Raw genomic sequence first — 16111 nt, forward strand, 5'->3', positions numbered from 1 at the left:
TTGATGGGCAGAGAAGGCTTTAAGAGAGTAAGGAAGTACCGCTTGTGGGGAGAGCTCAAAATGGAATAGCATTCAGTTTAGTTCTCATAGATGACCAAATGTTTTCTAGCTTGATAGATACTAAATTCCAAGGTTAAAATATTAATGATAGGAACCAGATACAAAATTCCTAAAATATCATTTAAATGTCATCTGTCATTATCGTTAAGAGTATCTCCCATCAATAATGTTCCAGCTCTCAACATACATTATTTATGATGAATGTAAGAGAATTTCATGAAATCCTCCTCTAAAGACTCCTTTAGCCCCAAATTCTGAAATACTGTAATTCTAACATTAACTATTGGAATATCATTATGTTGCTCAATATCACATTGAACAGGGACATCTTACATTCCAGAACTTATCAGTGCCCTTCTGTAACTAAATTATAAAAATTTAAAAACTAAATTAAAATTTTCTTTAACCTGTGTAAGAAGGGACATCTCACACTTGAAGCTTTATTTGACATTTGTGGTTTTTTTATTTTACTTTATTTTGAGATAGTATCTCACTCTGTTGCCTAGTCTGAGTGCAGTCGTGTGATCAGCTCATTGCAGCCCTGACTGCTTGGGCTCAAGCTATCCTCCCTCCTCAGCCTCCTGAGTAGCGGGGACTATAGGCACATGCCACCACACTTGGCTTATTTATTTATTTATTTATTTATTTACTTATTTATTTATTTATTTTGTAGAGACAGGGTTTCACCATGTTGCCTAGGCTGGTCTCAAACTCCTGGATGCAAGCAGTTCACCCACCTCAGCCTCCCAAAGTGCTAGGATTATAGGCATGAGCCACCGCACCTGGCCAACATTTTTTTTTTTAATAATAGACTTCGAATTGATTAGGTGTCCAAACTGTAGTGATTTCAGTGATGTGTATTTTGTTAGGAGGAGGTTGTTCATTCCAGCCACTGGCATGCTTTGTGTAGGTCTTTTGAGTACATGCTGACTTAAGGAAATACCTTTTAAATAAAAAATACCAAGAGGTAAAGAATATTAGACTGAATCATGTTCTTCTGATTTCTACAATGGGTATTACCCTAAACCACATGTACCCAAATATTAATCTTACTGTGGAAACTATGCTCTTATATTCTGATAGTATGTTTAGTTTTACAGTCAAAGGAAACTGAAAGTTTAAGAGCAAAGTTCACTTCATTCCTGAAGAAAAAACTTCCCATTTTATAGCTATTGGATTATAGATGAGATTTCATTAAGGTAATAGCCCCAAAACCTTAGAGGATGCTCTTGGTAGGAATGATCATTCCCAAACAAGTAGATGCAATGCTCTTGTCTCTTGGGGCCTTTCACCTCTCAAGCCTGTGATTCCCAAATACTTATCTTCTCTGATCAGTATGCAAGTTTATCTTTTGAGTGAAGTCTTATAAACCTCTAGCAACACCAGGCTAGTCTATGTCTTTTTGTATTTTTATTGATTTCTGTACTCCTTAGCTCCTTGATTGGCAACTTTGTTAATGAAGGAAGCTTGCTTTAATAAAATTATGTTTAGATGCTTGTTATTAGAAGCTGTGTGCCAAACGATATTTTAACGCCCAATCATTAAAATTCAGTGGGTTTGTTGCTACTGTTCTTCAGTCTACCTCCCCATTTGAGATCTGTAGTTGCTTTAACAGTCATTTCCTTTGTCCTTATCAACAATTCCTACTCTGCTTTCAAAGTAGGGTTACAACTAGGTCTATTCATATTCCAAATCTTATTTTAGTGTTTTCTACCATCATATGGCCTGTCCTTTAGGGAGCTGGTATGTCTCTATAGGTTTAGAAAATGATCATAGTTAGGTGTTATTCTTTTTGGTCAGCTTTCAAAAATCTTGATGCCTGGGTTGCATTCCACACCAATTAAATTAAAATGTCTGAGGGTGGGGGGCCCCAAGCATCAGTATTTTTTAAAAAGTCCCAGGTAATTCCAGTATGCAGCAAGGTTTGGAAACCATTGGCTTTACTAATTGGCCAAATGGCTTAGAGGCTCTTCCTCCTAGTTATCTACTCACTACCCAGGATTAATTAGATGACCTTAACACAATGCATTTAGCTACCTGAAAAAGAGATGTTATGTAAATGTATTACTGTTATCATTATTATCATTATTATTTAAACTTCAGAGAAGCCATTTTGTGGTAAAATGTGCATAACATAAAAGTTACCATTTTAACCTTTTTTTTTTTTTTTTGAGATGGGGTCTTACTATGTTGCCCAGGCTGGAGTGCAGTGGCTATTCACAGAAGCAATCATAGCACACTGCAGTCTCAAATTCCTGAGCTCAAGTAATTCTCCTGCTTCAGCCTCCCAAGTAGCTAGGACTACAGGTGTGCATCACCATACCTGGCTCATTGTAACTTTTTGTTTGGGGGGTGGAGTTTCACTCTTGTTGTCCAGGCTGGAGTGTAATGGTGCAATCTCGTCTCACTGCAACCTCCACCTCCCAGATTCAAGCGATTCTTCAGTTCTCCTGCCTCAGCCTCCTGAGTAGCTGGGATTACAGGCATGTGCCACTACACCCAGCTAATTTTGTATTTTTAGTAGAGACAGGGTTTCACCATGTTGGTCAGGCTGGTCTTGAACTCCTGACCTCAGGTGATCCATCTGCCTCAGCCTCCCAAAATGCTGGGATTACAGGCGTGAGCCACCGCACCTGGCCTCATTGTAACCATTTTTAAGTGTACAGTCCAGTGGCATGAAATACATTCACATTTGTGTAACCATCACTACCATTCATCTACAGAACTCCTTTCATCTTCCCAAACTGAAACTCCATACCTATTAAACAACAGCCCCTGGCACCTACCATTCTATTTTTTGTCTCTGAATTTGACTATTCCAGCTACCTCATATACCTGGAATCATATAGTATTTTGTCTCTTTGCGATTAGTTTATTTCATTTATCCTAATACCTATTGTTGTAGCATGTGCTAGAATTTCTTCCTTGTTTGTTTGTTTGAGACAGGGTTTTGCTCTGTCATCCACACTGGAGTGCAGTGGTGCCATCATAGCTTACTGCAGCCTTGAATTCCCGGGTTCAAGCAATCCTCCTGCCTCAGCCTTCTGAGTGAGTAGCTGGAGCTACAGGCATGTGCCACCACTCCTGGCTTTCTTCCTCTTTTTTTTTTTTTTTTTTTTTTTGAGATGGAGTCTCACTCTGTTGCCCAGGCTGGAGTGCAGTGGCGCCATCTCGGCTCACTGCAACCTCTACCTCCCGGGTTCAAGCGATTCTCCTGCCTCAGCCTCCTGGGTGGCTGGGACTACAGGCACGTGCCACCATACCCGGCTAATTTTTTGTATTTTTAGTAGAGATGGGATTTCACTGTATTAGCCAGGATGGTCTCAATCTCCTGACCTTGTGATCTGCCCACCTCGGCCTCCCAAGTGCTGGGATTACAGGCGTGAGCCACCACTCCTAGCCCCGCTTTATTCCTTTTTAAGGCTAAATAACATTCCATTATATGTGTATACCACATTTTGTTTATCCATTCATCTGTTGATTTCTTCTCCCTTTTGCCTATTGTGAAAAATACTGCTGATTATACTACTATGATCATGGATGTATGAGAAACTCATTTTAAGTGATAAACTGATAAACTCTCCTTCCACAAAATGCTTATGTGGCTAAATTACTTGCTCTATATGGCTAGATTATAGTTCACCAGATGAGTAAGCACCTGCCCCTGGTGACTAGTCTATCTTTTACAAAATATGGCAAAAATTAGGTACTATTTCAAATACTTTCCAGATTTTCTACCAAGTAGTAATAGAATTCCATTTTATTTGAGTCAGCTATCCTGCTCGGGCTGTGGATCAATCCTGTAGAGGCTGTGTTCCAAAAATGTAGTGACAAAAGTCTTTGTATGTTGAGAATGAAATAAAGGGTTTGTGCTGTATACTTTAACTCACAAATGCTAAGGCAAAGTTGTAAGCTTCAAAACCAACCTAAAAATGCTCCCTGGGCTGGGCACAGTGGCTCACGCCTCTAATCCTAGCACTTTGGGAGGCCAAGGCAGGCAGATCACGAGATCAGGAGTTTGAGACCAGCCTGACCAACATAGTGAAACCCCGTCTCTACTAAAAATACAAAAAATTAGCCAGGTATGGTGGTGTGTGCCTGTCATCCCAGCTACTTGGGAGGCTGAGGCAGGAGAATCACCTGAACCCAGGAGGTGGAGGTTGCTGTGAGCTGAGATCGCGCCACTGCACTCCAACCCGGGTGACAGTGCGAGACTCTGTCTCAAAAAAAAAAAAAATCTCCCTGCATGTTGCTGTAAAAATTGTAAGCTCATTAGGTTGAAGCTAGAAGCCACGTTAAGATCCTTTTATTGCTGCCTGTGTTCCTCTGATAGACGTTTTAGCTCAACTTCTACACATGATCTTAGCTTTTTTGTATTACAGAACCTAATACCTAATTCGCATTTTTACTTCTTTCATTCTTAATGAACCACTGTGTGAGGATATGCTTTCTTTTTTATGGACAGTTGAGCTAGGTGTTTTTATAAGAATTCAGCTGTGTTAGTCAATAAGTGGGAATTTTACAGAGTCAATCAACTTTGGAAAAATGGTGATTACTTATTTTAACATTGTTTTTCCTGAGGCATTGCCTTTTCATGTTCCCACAACCCACCCACCTACTCTTACAGCATGAAGAAAATGAATTTTTATTTGTATGTGTATATTCACTTTGATCCCTTTGACACTTTTCCTTACTTTTTCACTTATAATAAAAGGCAATTGAAGGCCAGGCACCATGGCTCACACCTGTAATTCCAGCACTTTGGGAGGCCAAGGTGGGTGGGTCCTGAGGTCAGGAGTTCGAGACCAGCTTGGCCAACATGGTGAAACCCCGTCTCTACTAAAAATATAAAAATTAGCCATGCGTGGTAGTGCATGCCTGTAATCCTAGCTACTTGGGAGGCTGAGGCAGGATAATCACTTGAACCCAGGAGGCAGAGGTTGCAGTGAGCCGAGATTGTGCCACCATACTCCAGCCTAGACAACAAGAGCAAAAGTCCGTCAAAAAAAAAAAAAAAAAGGCAACTGAGATGAAAAGAGTCTTGGCCATACTGCTGAAAAGGAGAGGTACTAAAATTTGTTGGTCTCTTTGGGTTAACAACTAGGCTGCATCAGTATGCTTTAGAGTTATAGGAATACCCCAAAATTGAGAATCCGATGGGACTATATAATTTTAGAGCCAGTTCTACAGGTGAGACATAGACAACTTGTTCTGCTTTTCTGAAAACTTGTCTATAGAACTCTACAGAGAGGCTAAGAGGGAGTAAACAATCCTTTCTTTCTAGATCTTCATCTGCTGGTGGACGTGGCCTGCAAGCAGGAGCACTTTCCAAAGGAGGAAGAATTAAAAGAGTGAGGCATGGATGACAAATGTGACATTGTGCACTAGCTGTAGCTGGAGGCAGACTAGCCTTGCACGTGACAAAATGTTGGGATTTTTTCAGTTCTGTTAAGGAAAAAAAGTATTTTTTGTTTCGTTAATTGAGAATTTTGTTAATTGAGAATTGGGAATTTGCTATGTACTACAGCGGTTCAGTTCACATTATCTGCCTTGACAAACTACCGAACATCTAGCAGCCATGTTTTTTGGCTGCCCAGATCCCTTTTAAATGAAAAGTTCTGACCTTCTGTTATAGTCAAGGAGCATCTAAAAACTGCTCCATCTATGGTACTAGAGAATAATCTGTGTGTGTGCTGATTTGTCGTCTTGCCACTCAAACTGTAGTCAGCACAACTTTAGTGGGGAATTCAGTCTCTCTGATTCAAGTCACAGTGTGATCCTTTTAGAGGAGATCGTGTGAGAAACAAAGGCATGTGAGGTCACCAACATCACAGGTCTAAATGCATCAGGAATTCCAGGGAAGAAACTCTGGAGAAGAGCTAATTTTCTAAGTGATTAACCAGGAAATTCTCTTACTTCCTAACCTAGCATTCTGTTTTAAGAGCAAGGCATCCGGACTTGGACCATCTATCACACTTAACACTCCCTGATTCTTTTATATTAATGGAAGCATTCTTCTATTTTCGTATCTTTCTTTCATTTTAATGATATATTATCATAAATGGTAAAAAGGTTTTATTAATATATCACTTACTTAAATGTCTTTAAAGAAAGTATTTAACTTGTTTTATATAATTGTATTTATAAATGCTGATAGATTTAAAGGTTTTAAAGTTTTATATTTTTATTATTGCAGGATAGAAGGATAAAGGATGCATGTGTAGTATTTTTATTTTGAAGGGAAAATGTACAATGTGTGAACAAAAACATTAAGAGATTTAATACACTATTTTCTTATTTTAGATTTTTACATTCAATAAGTATAAATTCTCATCTATATAAGGTATTGTGTGCAAATGTGGGGAAAACTGATTAGTAGTCATTTAGCAGAAGCTATGCCTCTGATTTTTAAAAAATGGTTTCGATCTAGTTTAAGCTTCTGAGAGAATTTTGGATAGTGGGATAGATGGTAACATTTTTTTCTTATCCCTGTTATAGGATTCTAGATTTGTGCAGTAGGATTGTGGGACTTTGTTTTAGGAGAGAAGGATGTCTTGGATGTCCAGTTTCTGTGGTTGATCCCTTACTTTCTTACCCAGTGACAGCAAGAAACTTTCTGATTTAAAGTCTTTCGATTGACCAGAACTTTCTTATTGGATTCTGCTTCAGTTCTCCTATTAAGCACTGCAGAAACAAAAGGAAAGCCTAGGAATATGAAACTAATTAAAAAGGCACTTGGTGATATGACATAGTACTATGCTAGCCACTGTGGATGTGACAGTTCATTTCTTATACTGCACTGTGCCTTCCCAATGATGTCAAACCCTAGAAATATTACAGAGATCTACTTTTCTGGAAAAGGGTGAGCTCTGTGTTGATCTGCAGTGACTCTGTTTAGATATTAAAGTAGATTCTGAAAAGCGACCTGTGTGGTCCATCTGATTAGACTAGATAATGTCTATGTGATGGGCATTTATTTAATCTTTATTAGCAAGGTTTAAAAGAGCAAATTATCAAGACACCTGTATCTTTTGGCCAGACTATATAATATTTTGTCAGAGTATGTGAAGAGGAGACCCAATTTCCAAATGAAGGAACTTTGCTTTTTCTCTGTCATGTTGAAGAGCTAATATACTGTGTAGATGATATTTTCCCCTAAATATGGCTTTCTTAGCTTTATATATGTTGAGATAGTATCTTTTGAGGAACACATGTCAAGCAGGAACCTTGGCATAGATTTGGTTTCAGTTGTTTTAAGGCTTAATTAATGAAATGCCTTATTCAGCTTTCCAAACATTTTTATATATGAATACAGCAGACCAAGGAGCTGGATCTCCTGCTATCCTTACATGCCTTGTATTTATCAACTAAAGCTGTCATTAATGACTTGGGCAAAATGGCAAGAGGTATAATAAAATCTTCCTGTGAATTAGACAGTAGGGTCTGACACAGCTAGTCAACTAACAAGGTTCCTGACTAGTACCTCAGTATTTCAGTACCTTAAGCACTGATAAATTTCACTCAGTCAACAATAAAGTGAGTGTTCCAACTAGACTTGTTGTCTTGCCTGTTCTTACTGTTTGATTGGTGATTAATAGAAAACTCAGTCATTATGACAGTTAATAGCATAATTCAAATGAGATTGTACTTTGTTTTTCAAATAATCTGAATTTTAAAAGTTTTTTTTTTTTTTCCATTTAAATAGCAATGGAATTGTTTAAATGCCATTAAGGATAAGGACAATTCTTAGACATGTTTTACAGAAACCTACATTTTTGGAAAAGGATGAATGATCTTTAATAAATTTAATCAATCCAGAGGTGAAAGTAGACCCTGAAGGATGATCTGTCTCATGTATAAGATTAGCTAGTAGATGTCATTGAGACTTAGGCATTTCATTACAATAGTGATGGCATCTTTATGACATGTCTAGGAAAATGTTGTAGTATATCAAACCCAGAGGGTAACTCCAAAACTTTGAAGCTGAAGAGTAATTGCTCTTGCAATTCTGGTGACCTAAAACAGTGAACTAAACTACATAGAACTGTTTGGTTTGATTCTGAGTTTCTCCAGGTCTCCAGGTTCATGATGCATATCATCATCATTTCCAAATCTCAGAGTTTCCTCAAGAGAGGGCAACCACATTTGTATCTGTCTTCTTTCTGTCAATTAAGTGTGTGTGTTAATTACTAGGGCTAGGTCTCTTCATTCCTTTGCACATTTTAAGCAGGAATAGATGAGGCAAAGCCCATTTGTAGGTTTTTTTTTGTTTGTTTAGTTTAACTTTAAAGGTATTTTTGCATATATCATGTATAACAATGTATATGTTGCATTATTTATGCTATACAATTACATGGCATACACAGAATAAAATCATAAACCATGACAGATTTCAAAAAATTATCTCCAGCAGAATTAGAACTCTTCCTATCTTTTAGGAAAGGAGCCACAAAGGGTTTATATAGTTGCCCTTCCATATCAGTGGGTTCCACATCCATGGTTTCAGTTAACCTCAGATTGAAAAAGTTTGGGAAAAAAGATTCCAAAAGTTCCGAAAAGCAAAACTTGAATATGCCACAGGCCATACACTTTAAATCCATGAGAATTAAGGAATGTATAAGCATTGTTTTAGGTATTACAAGTAATCCAGAGATGATTTAAAGTATACAGGAGGATGTGCATAGGTAACATGCAAATACTAAGCCATTTTAATAAAGGCCATGAGCATCCTTGGATTTTGGTACTCACTGGGTACTAGAACCAGTCTTCCATGGATACCAAGGGATTACTGTAGTACCTGCATTCTATTCCTTTTTTTTTTTTTTTTTTTTTTTGAGGCAAAGTCTTGCTCTGTCGCCCAGACTGGAGTGCAGTGGCACCATCTCAGCTCATTGCAACCTCCACCTCCCAGGTTCAAGAGAATCTCCCACCTCAGCATCCCAAGTAGCTGGGATTATAGGGGCATGCCACTGATGCCCGGCTAATTTTTTGTATTTTTAGTAGAGATGGGGTTTCGTCATGTTGGCCAGGCTGGTCTCGAACTCTCAAGTGATTCACCCACGTCGGCCTCCCAAAGTACTGGGATTACAGGCGTGAGCCACCATGCCCAGCCAGCTGTACCTGCATTATATTCTTAAAGTCCAAACAAGACAGAAAAAGTGCTACATTAAGAATTTATTTTAGGCCTGGCATGGTGGGTCATGCCTGTAATCCCAGCACTTTAGGAGGCCTAGATGGGAGGATTGCTAGGGCCCTGGAGTTCAAGTTCAACCTGGGCAACATAGGGAGACTCCATCCCTACAAAAACGTTCGTTTTATTTTATTTTATTTTATTTTATTTTATTTTATTTATTTATTTATTTATTGAGATGGAGTTTCGCTCTTGTTGCCCAGGCTGGAGTGCAATGGCACAATCTCAGCTCACCGCAACCTCTACCTCCCAGGTTCAAGCAATTCTCCTGCCTCAGCTTCCCAAGTAACTGGAATTACAGGCATGCGCCACCATGCCAGGCTAATTTTTTTTTTTTATTTTTCGGGTTTCTCCATGTTGGTCAGGCTGGTCTCAAATTCCCGACCTCAGGTGATCCCCAAACTCGGCCTCCCAAAGTGCTGGGATTATAGGCGTGAGTCACCATTCCTGGCCCAACAAAAAATTTTTTAAAATTTGCAGGGTGTTGGCTGGGCATGGTGGCTCACGCCTGTAATCCCAGCACTTTGGGAGGCTGAGGTGAGTGGATCACAAGGTCAGGAGATCAAGACCATCCTGGCTAACACGGTGAAACACCGTCTCTACTAAAAATACAAAAAATCAGCTGGGCGTGGTGGCAGGCGCCTGCAGTCCCAGCTACTTGGGAGGCTGAGGCAGGAGAATGGTGTGAACCCGGGAGGCGGAGCTTGCAGTGAGCCAAGATAGCGCTACTGCACTCCAGCCTGGGCAAAAGAGCAAGACTCTGTCTCAAAAAAAAAAAAAAGAAGAAACAGTTTGCAGGGTGTGGTGGCACGCACCTGTGGTCCCAGCTACTCTGGAGGCTGAGGTGGGAAGCCATGAAGGTCAAGGCTGCAGTGAGCCATGATGGCACAACTGTGCTCCAGCGTGGGTGACATAAGACCCTGTTTCAAACAACAAAAATAAACAAAAAAATTATTTTCAAATTTGTCTTTGATCTAGGTTAGTTATTAGGTCTGAAATTCTGAAACTACTCTCATAAACCTTATCTACAGGGAAAACAATGTTGAAGGTCAGTAGACTACTCATCCTTTTTGCTTTCAGAGGCATTATGTCATTTAATCTTTACAACAGACCTATCGTAATTATTATCATCGGCATTTTACAGATGATCAGAGATTCATTTGTACATGAGGTAAGAAACACGTAAAATTTACTACCATAACCATTTTTAAGTGTACAGTTCACTAGATTTAACTATATCCACATTGTTGTTCATTTGTATAATTTTGAAAGTTTATGGCAGCAGTTCAGAAATAAAATGTCTCACCACGTCAAATATAATCTGGTAATTTGAAACTTCAAATGTTATAAATGTATTAGAAACTGTTGTATTATTTCTAGTGGCAAGGTAGTAATAAGGATTGTAGTTCATGAATGTGGTAATTAGCCACAAATTCATTTTCTTTTTGCCTATGCTTTTCTCATTAATCATATTTTACCCTTTTGCTTGTATTTATGACATGGACTTATTTGGAGTCTTACATTGAAGGCATAGGTCTGATCCATAGTATTATTTCACCTCTCAAAGATTGAAAAGAATGTAACAGTTGGATTCCAGACCTCTGATATGACCCTGATTTGAAAGTTCCATATAGGCACAGTTTAGACAGAGCTACTGAATTTAAATTAGTAAGAGCTGAAGAAAAGCTAAGCATAAAATGGACAGAGCCCTTCCCAGGATAGCAGACATAAGTAGCAGTAAATCAGTAAGTACTAAAGCACAGGATCACTTCATTCTGGCTTTCTGCCATTTATAGACACTCAAACTTGGAATGAGCAGAAATCCTTTTGAATTTATATTTGCAAAACCTTGTGTCCATTCTTTTCTGGATTACCTTTATTTTTTTCTGTTTATTTCCTCATACCATCATCTATGCTCTGTTGGGTGCAGAGTCTGCTTAGATATGTTTGAGTGGCCCTGATTTGCATGTGGTAGCTTGCGTACCAGAGAGAGGTACTGGGGATCAAATTGGATGCAGTTTAGCTGTGGCTCAATAGAGGGAGTAGAGGAGCTGAGGGAGGGGAGAGAGCAAAAGAACGTGTCTGGTTAAGTAAGTGTTGTGTGTGCGCACCAGGAGGAGGGGGGCAGGGTGGGGGGTGGTTGCCTCTAGCAGCTCCACCCTCACTTTGTCAGCAGGTAGAGAGCGTGATTGCTGTCCCAGGGGAGGGAGTCAGAGCTAGAACACCAATTACAAACCACAGGCTTCCTGCTCTAGGGAGTTGATCCAGAATTGTCTTTCTGAAAGGAAGCACTCGAATCCTTCCGAACTTTCCAAGTCCATCCATGATTCAGAGATACTGCCTTCTCTCTCTGGGATTTTCTGTGTTTCTGATAGTGAATTGTTGATGTATTTGCTACTTTGCTCCTTTTCTCTTTCAAGACTTGGTCATTTTATATGCTGTTTGGAGAAAAAAAGAACTTTTATTAGAAAGGAGGTTTCAGAAATGATTTTGGATTTTCTGTAAGTGTTTAATCTAGTTCTTGGGGACAGCATCTCTCATCCTGGAGTAAATTTCTGCCTTTGACCTGCATGGATTATTTTTTCAGGCTGCGGAATTTCTCGGCACCTACCTGTAGTATGGGGCACTTTGTTTGGTTGCAGAGTAAGAAGGTGGAAGAATGAGCTGTACTTGGTTAAGCAGTTGAAACCTTTTTTGAGCAGGATCTGTAAAAGCATAATTGAATTTGTTTCACCCCCGTGGATTCCAGTGGGCCCGACAGCGCAACAGGTTTGCAGATTTCTTTTGAAATTCTTTTTTTCTCCCCTCCCTCTGCCTCAGCAAAAGAAACGAATCTATATAACAGGTTCATGTTGTTCAATTGCTTGGCTTTTCAGCACTTGTTCTGAAGACTTTATAATATTTTTAAACTTGACCTTGGAACACAGAGGGCTTTGTGGGTGAAGTGTATTTCTATTTACTTAAGGGTGCACATTTTAAAAATCTTATTCTGTGTTTGTACAAAGACCCAAATTTTCATAGTGCCTGGAAATAGCACAGATTTATTCTACTCAAGCTTATTTGTATTTTTTCAGGGTATTCTACCTAGAGCCTGTGGTTAATCGCCTCCCTGCTCTCCCTACCTTTTATTCCCCACCCCCTCAAGGAAAACATGTTAGGAATAGTCCTTTGTTTTTCTTATGAACCTAGAAAATTACAGATCATAAAATCTGGATATTAAAGTAGTTTCCAAAAGCATCTCATGGGAAATCAAAGTGTTCGGCATTTCCGAGCTGGAGAATAAAATCAAGAATCCTTAAGAGAGAAAAGAAAACGGAGATAGAAATATGAATTTTAACTGGAAAAATAATTGGAAAGCTAACCTTTTCAAATACTCTAATTATGAAAGTTGGAAAAGGTTGTGATGCCCAGGATTATCCTGTAATGTGTGAAGATACATAAATTAGCACCTAATTTATAGGCAAATTTTGGTAAAACATAAAAAATTATGGTATGTCTAAGTTCATGAAAAGTATGTAAATGCAGTGGGCCTAGAACCCTGGCTACACCGAAATACAGTTTAATGTGGAAATTTTTCTAATACATGTTGTAGCATCTTTGGACATCAACGTGTGGCCTGAAATTTTTATTGTTCCCTCTTCTCCTCCATTAAAAAAAAAAAAAAATCTCCTTGTGGTTTTTAGTCATTTACCATTGACACATATTATGGCTTAAAAAGGGCCATCTCTTCCTTTTCTGAGCTGGAGTTCTTCACTCTCACCTTTGATGCATGGCCGTAGCTGTTTACTTTGCCTTGTTTTGTTCATGAACATTGGGTTTAGTGCCTGGCAACTTGATGCATATGGAAGAGCAATGCCAAGTGATCTGACATAATACAAATTCACGATGTGACATTCAATCACGAGCAAAGTTGGAAATTCCAAAGAAAAGTGGTGAGATCTTTACTAGTCACAGTGAAGATGGGAGAAAATGACATACCTGCCGCAGATGTGGGCTGAAAATATCCTCTTCTCTGCCCAATCAGGAATGCCACCTGCTCTTGGGAATAAACTTTAGAGAAAGGAAGGGCCAAAACTACGACTTGGCTTTCTGAAACTGAAGCATAAATGTTCTTTTCCTCCATTTGTCTGGATCTGAGAACCTGCATTTGGTATTAGCTAGTGGAAGCAGTATGTATGGTTGAAGTGCATTGCTGCAGCTGGTAGCATGAGTGGTGGCCACCAGCTGCAGCTGGCTGCCCTCTGGCCCTGGCTGCTGATGGCTACCCTGCAGGCAGGCTTTGGACGCACAGGACTGGTGCTGGCAGCAGCGGTGGAGTCTGAAAGATCAGCAGAACAGAAAGCTATTATCAGAGTGATCCCCTTGAAAATGGACCCCACAGGAAAACTGAATCTCACTTTGGAAGGTGTGTTTGCTGGTGTTGCTGAAATAACTCCAGCAGAAGGAAAATTAATGCAGGCAAGTATAACTTTATTATATTTCACTTTCCATCTGTTTGAAATATGCCTTTCTTCTTTTGTCTCCCAAATGAAATACCATACATGGGCTTCTACTGCTTAGCTTTCTATTTCATAGAAAGAGTAGATACTGCCTTATTGGCATTCTAAAGCAAATTCTTATTTTATACTCTGGAAGAAATACATAAATCCTATATTTTAGAAGATTATCTGCTTATTTTTAACTGGTATTGCATAACTACTTAGATACACATAATACCTTTTTTTAAGTGATATATTCTGGGCTCTAATTTTTGATAGATGAAGTATATGAGCTTGTATTTAATTGACGTGAGGGTTGTACTTTACATCCTGTTTAAATTGAAGTAAGCACTAAGAAGGTTGATTTTAATGGTCAGCAGCACCTGAAATTCTGGAATGCCCTTGGAGCATATTTGATTACTGTGTCACTTTTAAAATTCAGTCAAGCTTGAATGCTATGGCTGGCCTTACACCACGTGTGGCACCCTATTGCTAAGCCCAAAATGGAGAGGATTGGATTACAAAATGGACACAAGGTGTAAACCTGCCTCCTGATCACTTTGGCCTCATCCACACATAATTTTATCATTTTCAAGAATTTAAATTTAACATATTTTTTACTGATCTGCCAAGTTTTTCAGACACAAATTCTTAGGCTTTCAGGCTGTGAATGTTGCCTGTAACTCATTCATACATGAAATGACTGGGGCCATAGCATTTCATAGACCAATTGCTCATTCCCCATAGTAAAGACAGAACCTAGAGGGCTGTACCTTTTTAATGGTCTTTCCACTGTCTTACTCCATAAAATGATGTTGCTTATTGATTGAAATTTATCATATAAAAGAACAATTCTTGCTGTAGCTACTGGACACAGGTTAAAATATTCTTAAATGTGATCCATCTTAGCATCCAAACTCAAATTTTAATTTTGTGATATGAACAGACTATGAACAGAACCAATTTATTGTATGAATTTTAATTTTTGTCTACTTAGAGAAGATAGGAAAATTTAACAAATTATAGAACTTATTCCCAAACATGTATTCTTTAATATATGGTTTAGTGTTTATTCATTATCACTTCTTAGGCAATATTTTGAAGCTGGGATAAATGAAGTAGAAGGAGAATTAGGTGAAAATGGAAGGCTTTGCTATTTAGAAAAATAGGAAAGAAGAGTATATCTGGAAAAATGGCATAAGATTTTTTTGAATAAGATAACTTGGACTCTAAAATGGAATTAGCAATACTTAAAAGCTAAAATCATAAATCATCTTGAATACTACAGCAATTGGAAAGGAAACTTCCTTCCTGGCCTTGCCTAGTTAATACCCTAAAGCATGAATTGTGTGCTCCATTTTAGTTTTTACCATATTTACTAGTCATATTTTGGTATCACTGAAGTTTTTGAGAGCCATACGTGCCTTATTGATATCCTGTGATAGCATGTTCAGTGGGCTAATTATGTGGTCCATAAAATGTATTCTTTTAAGTTCTAATCTTATTATCATAAAGCTCTACATAAAGTTTGTGTTTTCATAAGGAAAAAGTAAACAAACAGCACCAGTTGGCATTCTCTTTGCCATTCATTATTTTATCAATCTTTATCATATCTTCTCTTATTCTATCCTTTTTCTCACTCTGGCAAATCTTACCAATCTTTTTTGTTTTTTAAACTATTAACTTTGATCCTATCATTATACATTAAGTATTGTTTTTACTTTGTGAAGAGGGAATTTCATCATACCTTAGCAAAGACTTTCAGGCTTTACAGTGGATAGTTTTATGTCACTGGCAATTTTTTAGTCTTCACCTTTCTGTCCACATATGCTTCTTTTAGGTCTTTAAGCTTTTTCACTAGCTTAGTATTAATTTCTGGATACTTTCCATATTGGTTTTGGTTTATTGTCTGTTAATCAATTTTTAATCTACAACAGTTATTAAAGTTTCTCAGTAGCTTCTTATGAGAAACTTTATTTTTAAAAAACAAGCTTCTGAATTATATATATGGTTTTCTTTATCCATTTTTTTGATTAATTCTTTCAAAGAACTCTAGTGTGTTAGGGACACATGGTTTACACTTCTGGAATCCATGCTGTTTGTTCCTTATCAGATTACACTGCAACTCAGGTTTACTGAACTGTGGTTAGCCAAGCCTTCCATTTAACTGAAGTTCTGTTTATATCTTCTAGAGATGTGCTTTGCTGTACTTTAACGTTCTTAGTGGAGAGCTGTACCCTGGTGTCACAAATCTAAAAGGAGTCTTCTCTTTGGTTTTGAGGAATTCTGGATAATTCTGTGAATCCTTCTACCTACGAATTATTCTAGTTGCCTGTTAAGATTAGTTGTCTCCAAAGATTGCAGTCAAATCTTTTTAAACTTG

The 16111-nt window shown here is 38.3% G+C and overlaps 2 protein-coding genes across 3 annotated transcripts in view; both read left to right on the top strand.

Moving 5' to 3' along the window:
* Window positions 1-5508, top strand: part of HSF5 (heat shock transcription factor 5) — a 58286-nt gene extending 52778 nt beyond the window's left edge. Inside the window, exon 6 of the mRNA XM_005583833.5 lies at window positions 5345-5508. Within this exon, the coding sequence (XP_005583890.2) occupies window positions 5345-5415 (71 nt within the window). The 3' untranslated portion in view covers window positions 5416-5508. The remainder of the gene's footprint in view (window positions 1-5344) is intronic.
* Window positions 5509-11413: 5905 nt separating this feature from the next.
* RNF43 (ring finger protein 43) overlaps window positions 11414-16111 on the top strand; it is a 66561-nt gene continuing 61863 nt past the window's right edge. Inside the window, exons 1-2 of one of the 2 annotated variants that reach the window (XM_005583828.5) lie at window positions 11414-12019; window positions 13072-13708. In XM_005583828.5, the coding sequence (XP_005583885.3) occupies window positions 13457-13708 (252 nt within the window). In that variant the 5' untranslated portion in view covers window positions 11414-12019; window positions 13072-13456. The remainder of the gene's footprint in view (window positions 12020-13071; window positions 13709-16111) is intronic. The other variant, XM_074019196.1, reaches the window with a different exon arrangement.

This window comes from Macaca fascicularis, chromosome 16 (assembly GCF_037993035.2).
Source record: "Macaca fascicularis isolate 582-1 chromosome 16, T2T-MFA8v1.1".
In the NCBI taxonomy this organism is placed as follows: domain Eukaryota; kingdom Metazoa; phylum Chordata; class Mammalia; order Primates; family Cercopithecidae; genus Macaca; species Macaca fascicularis.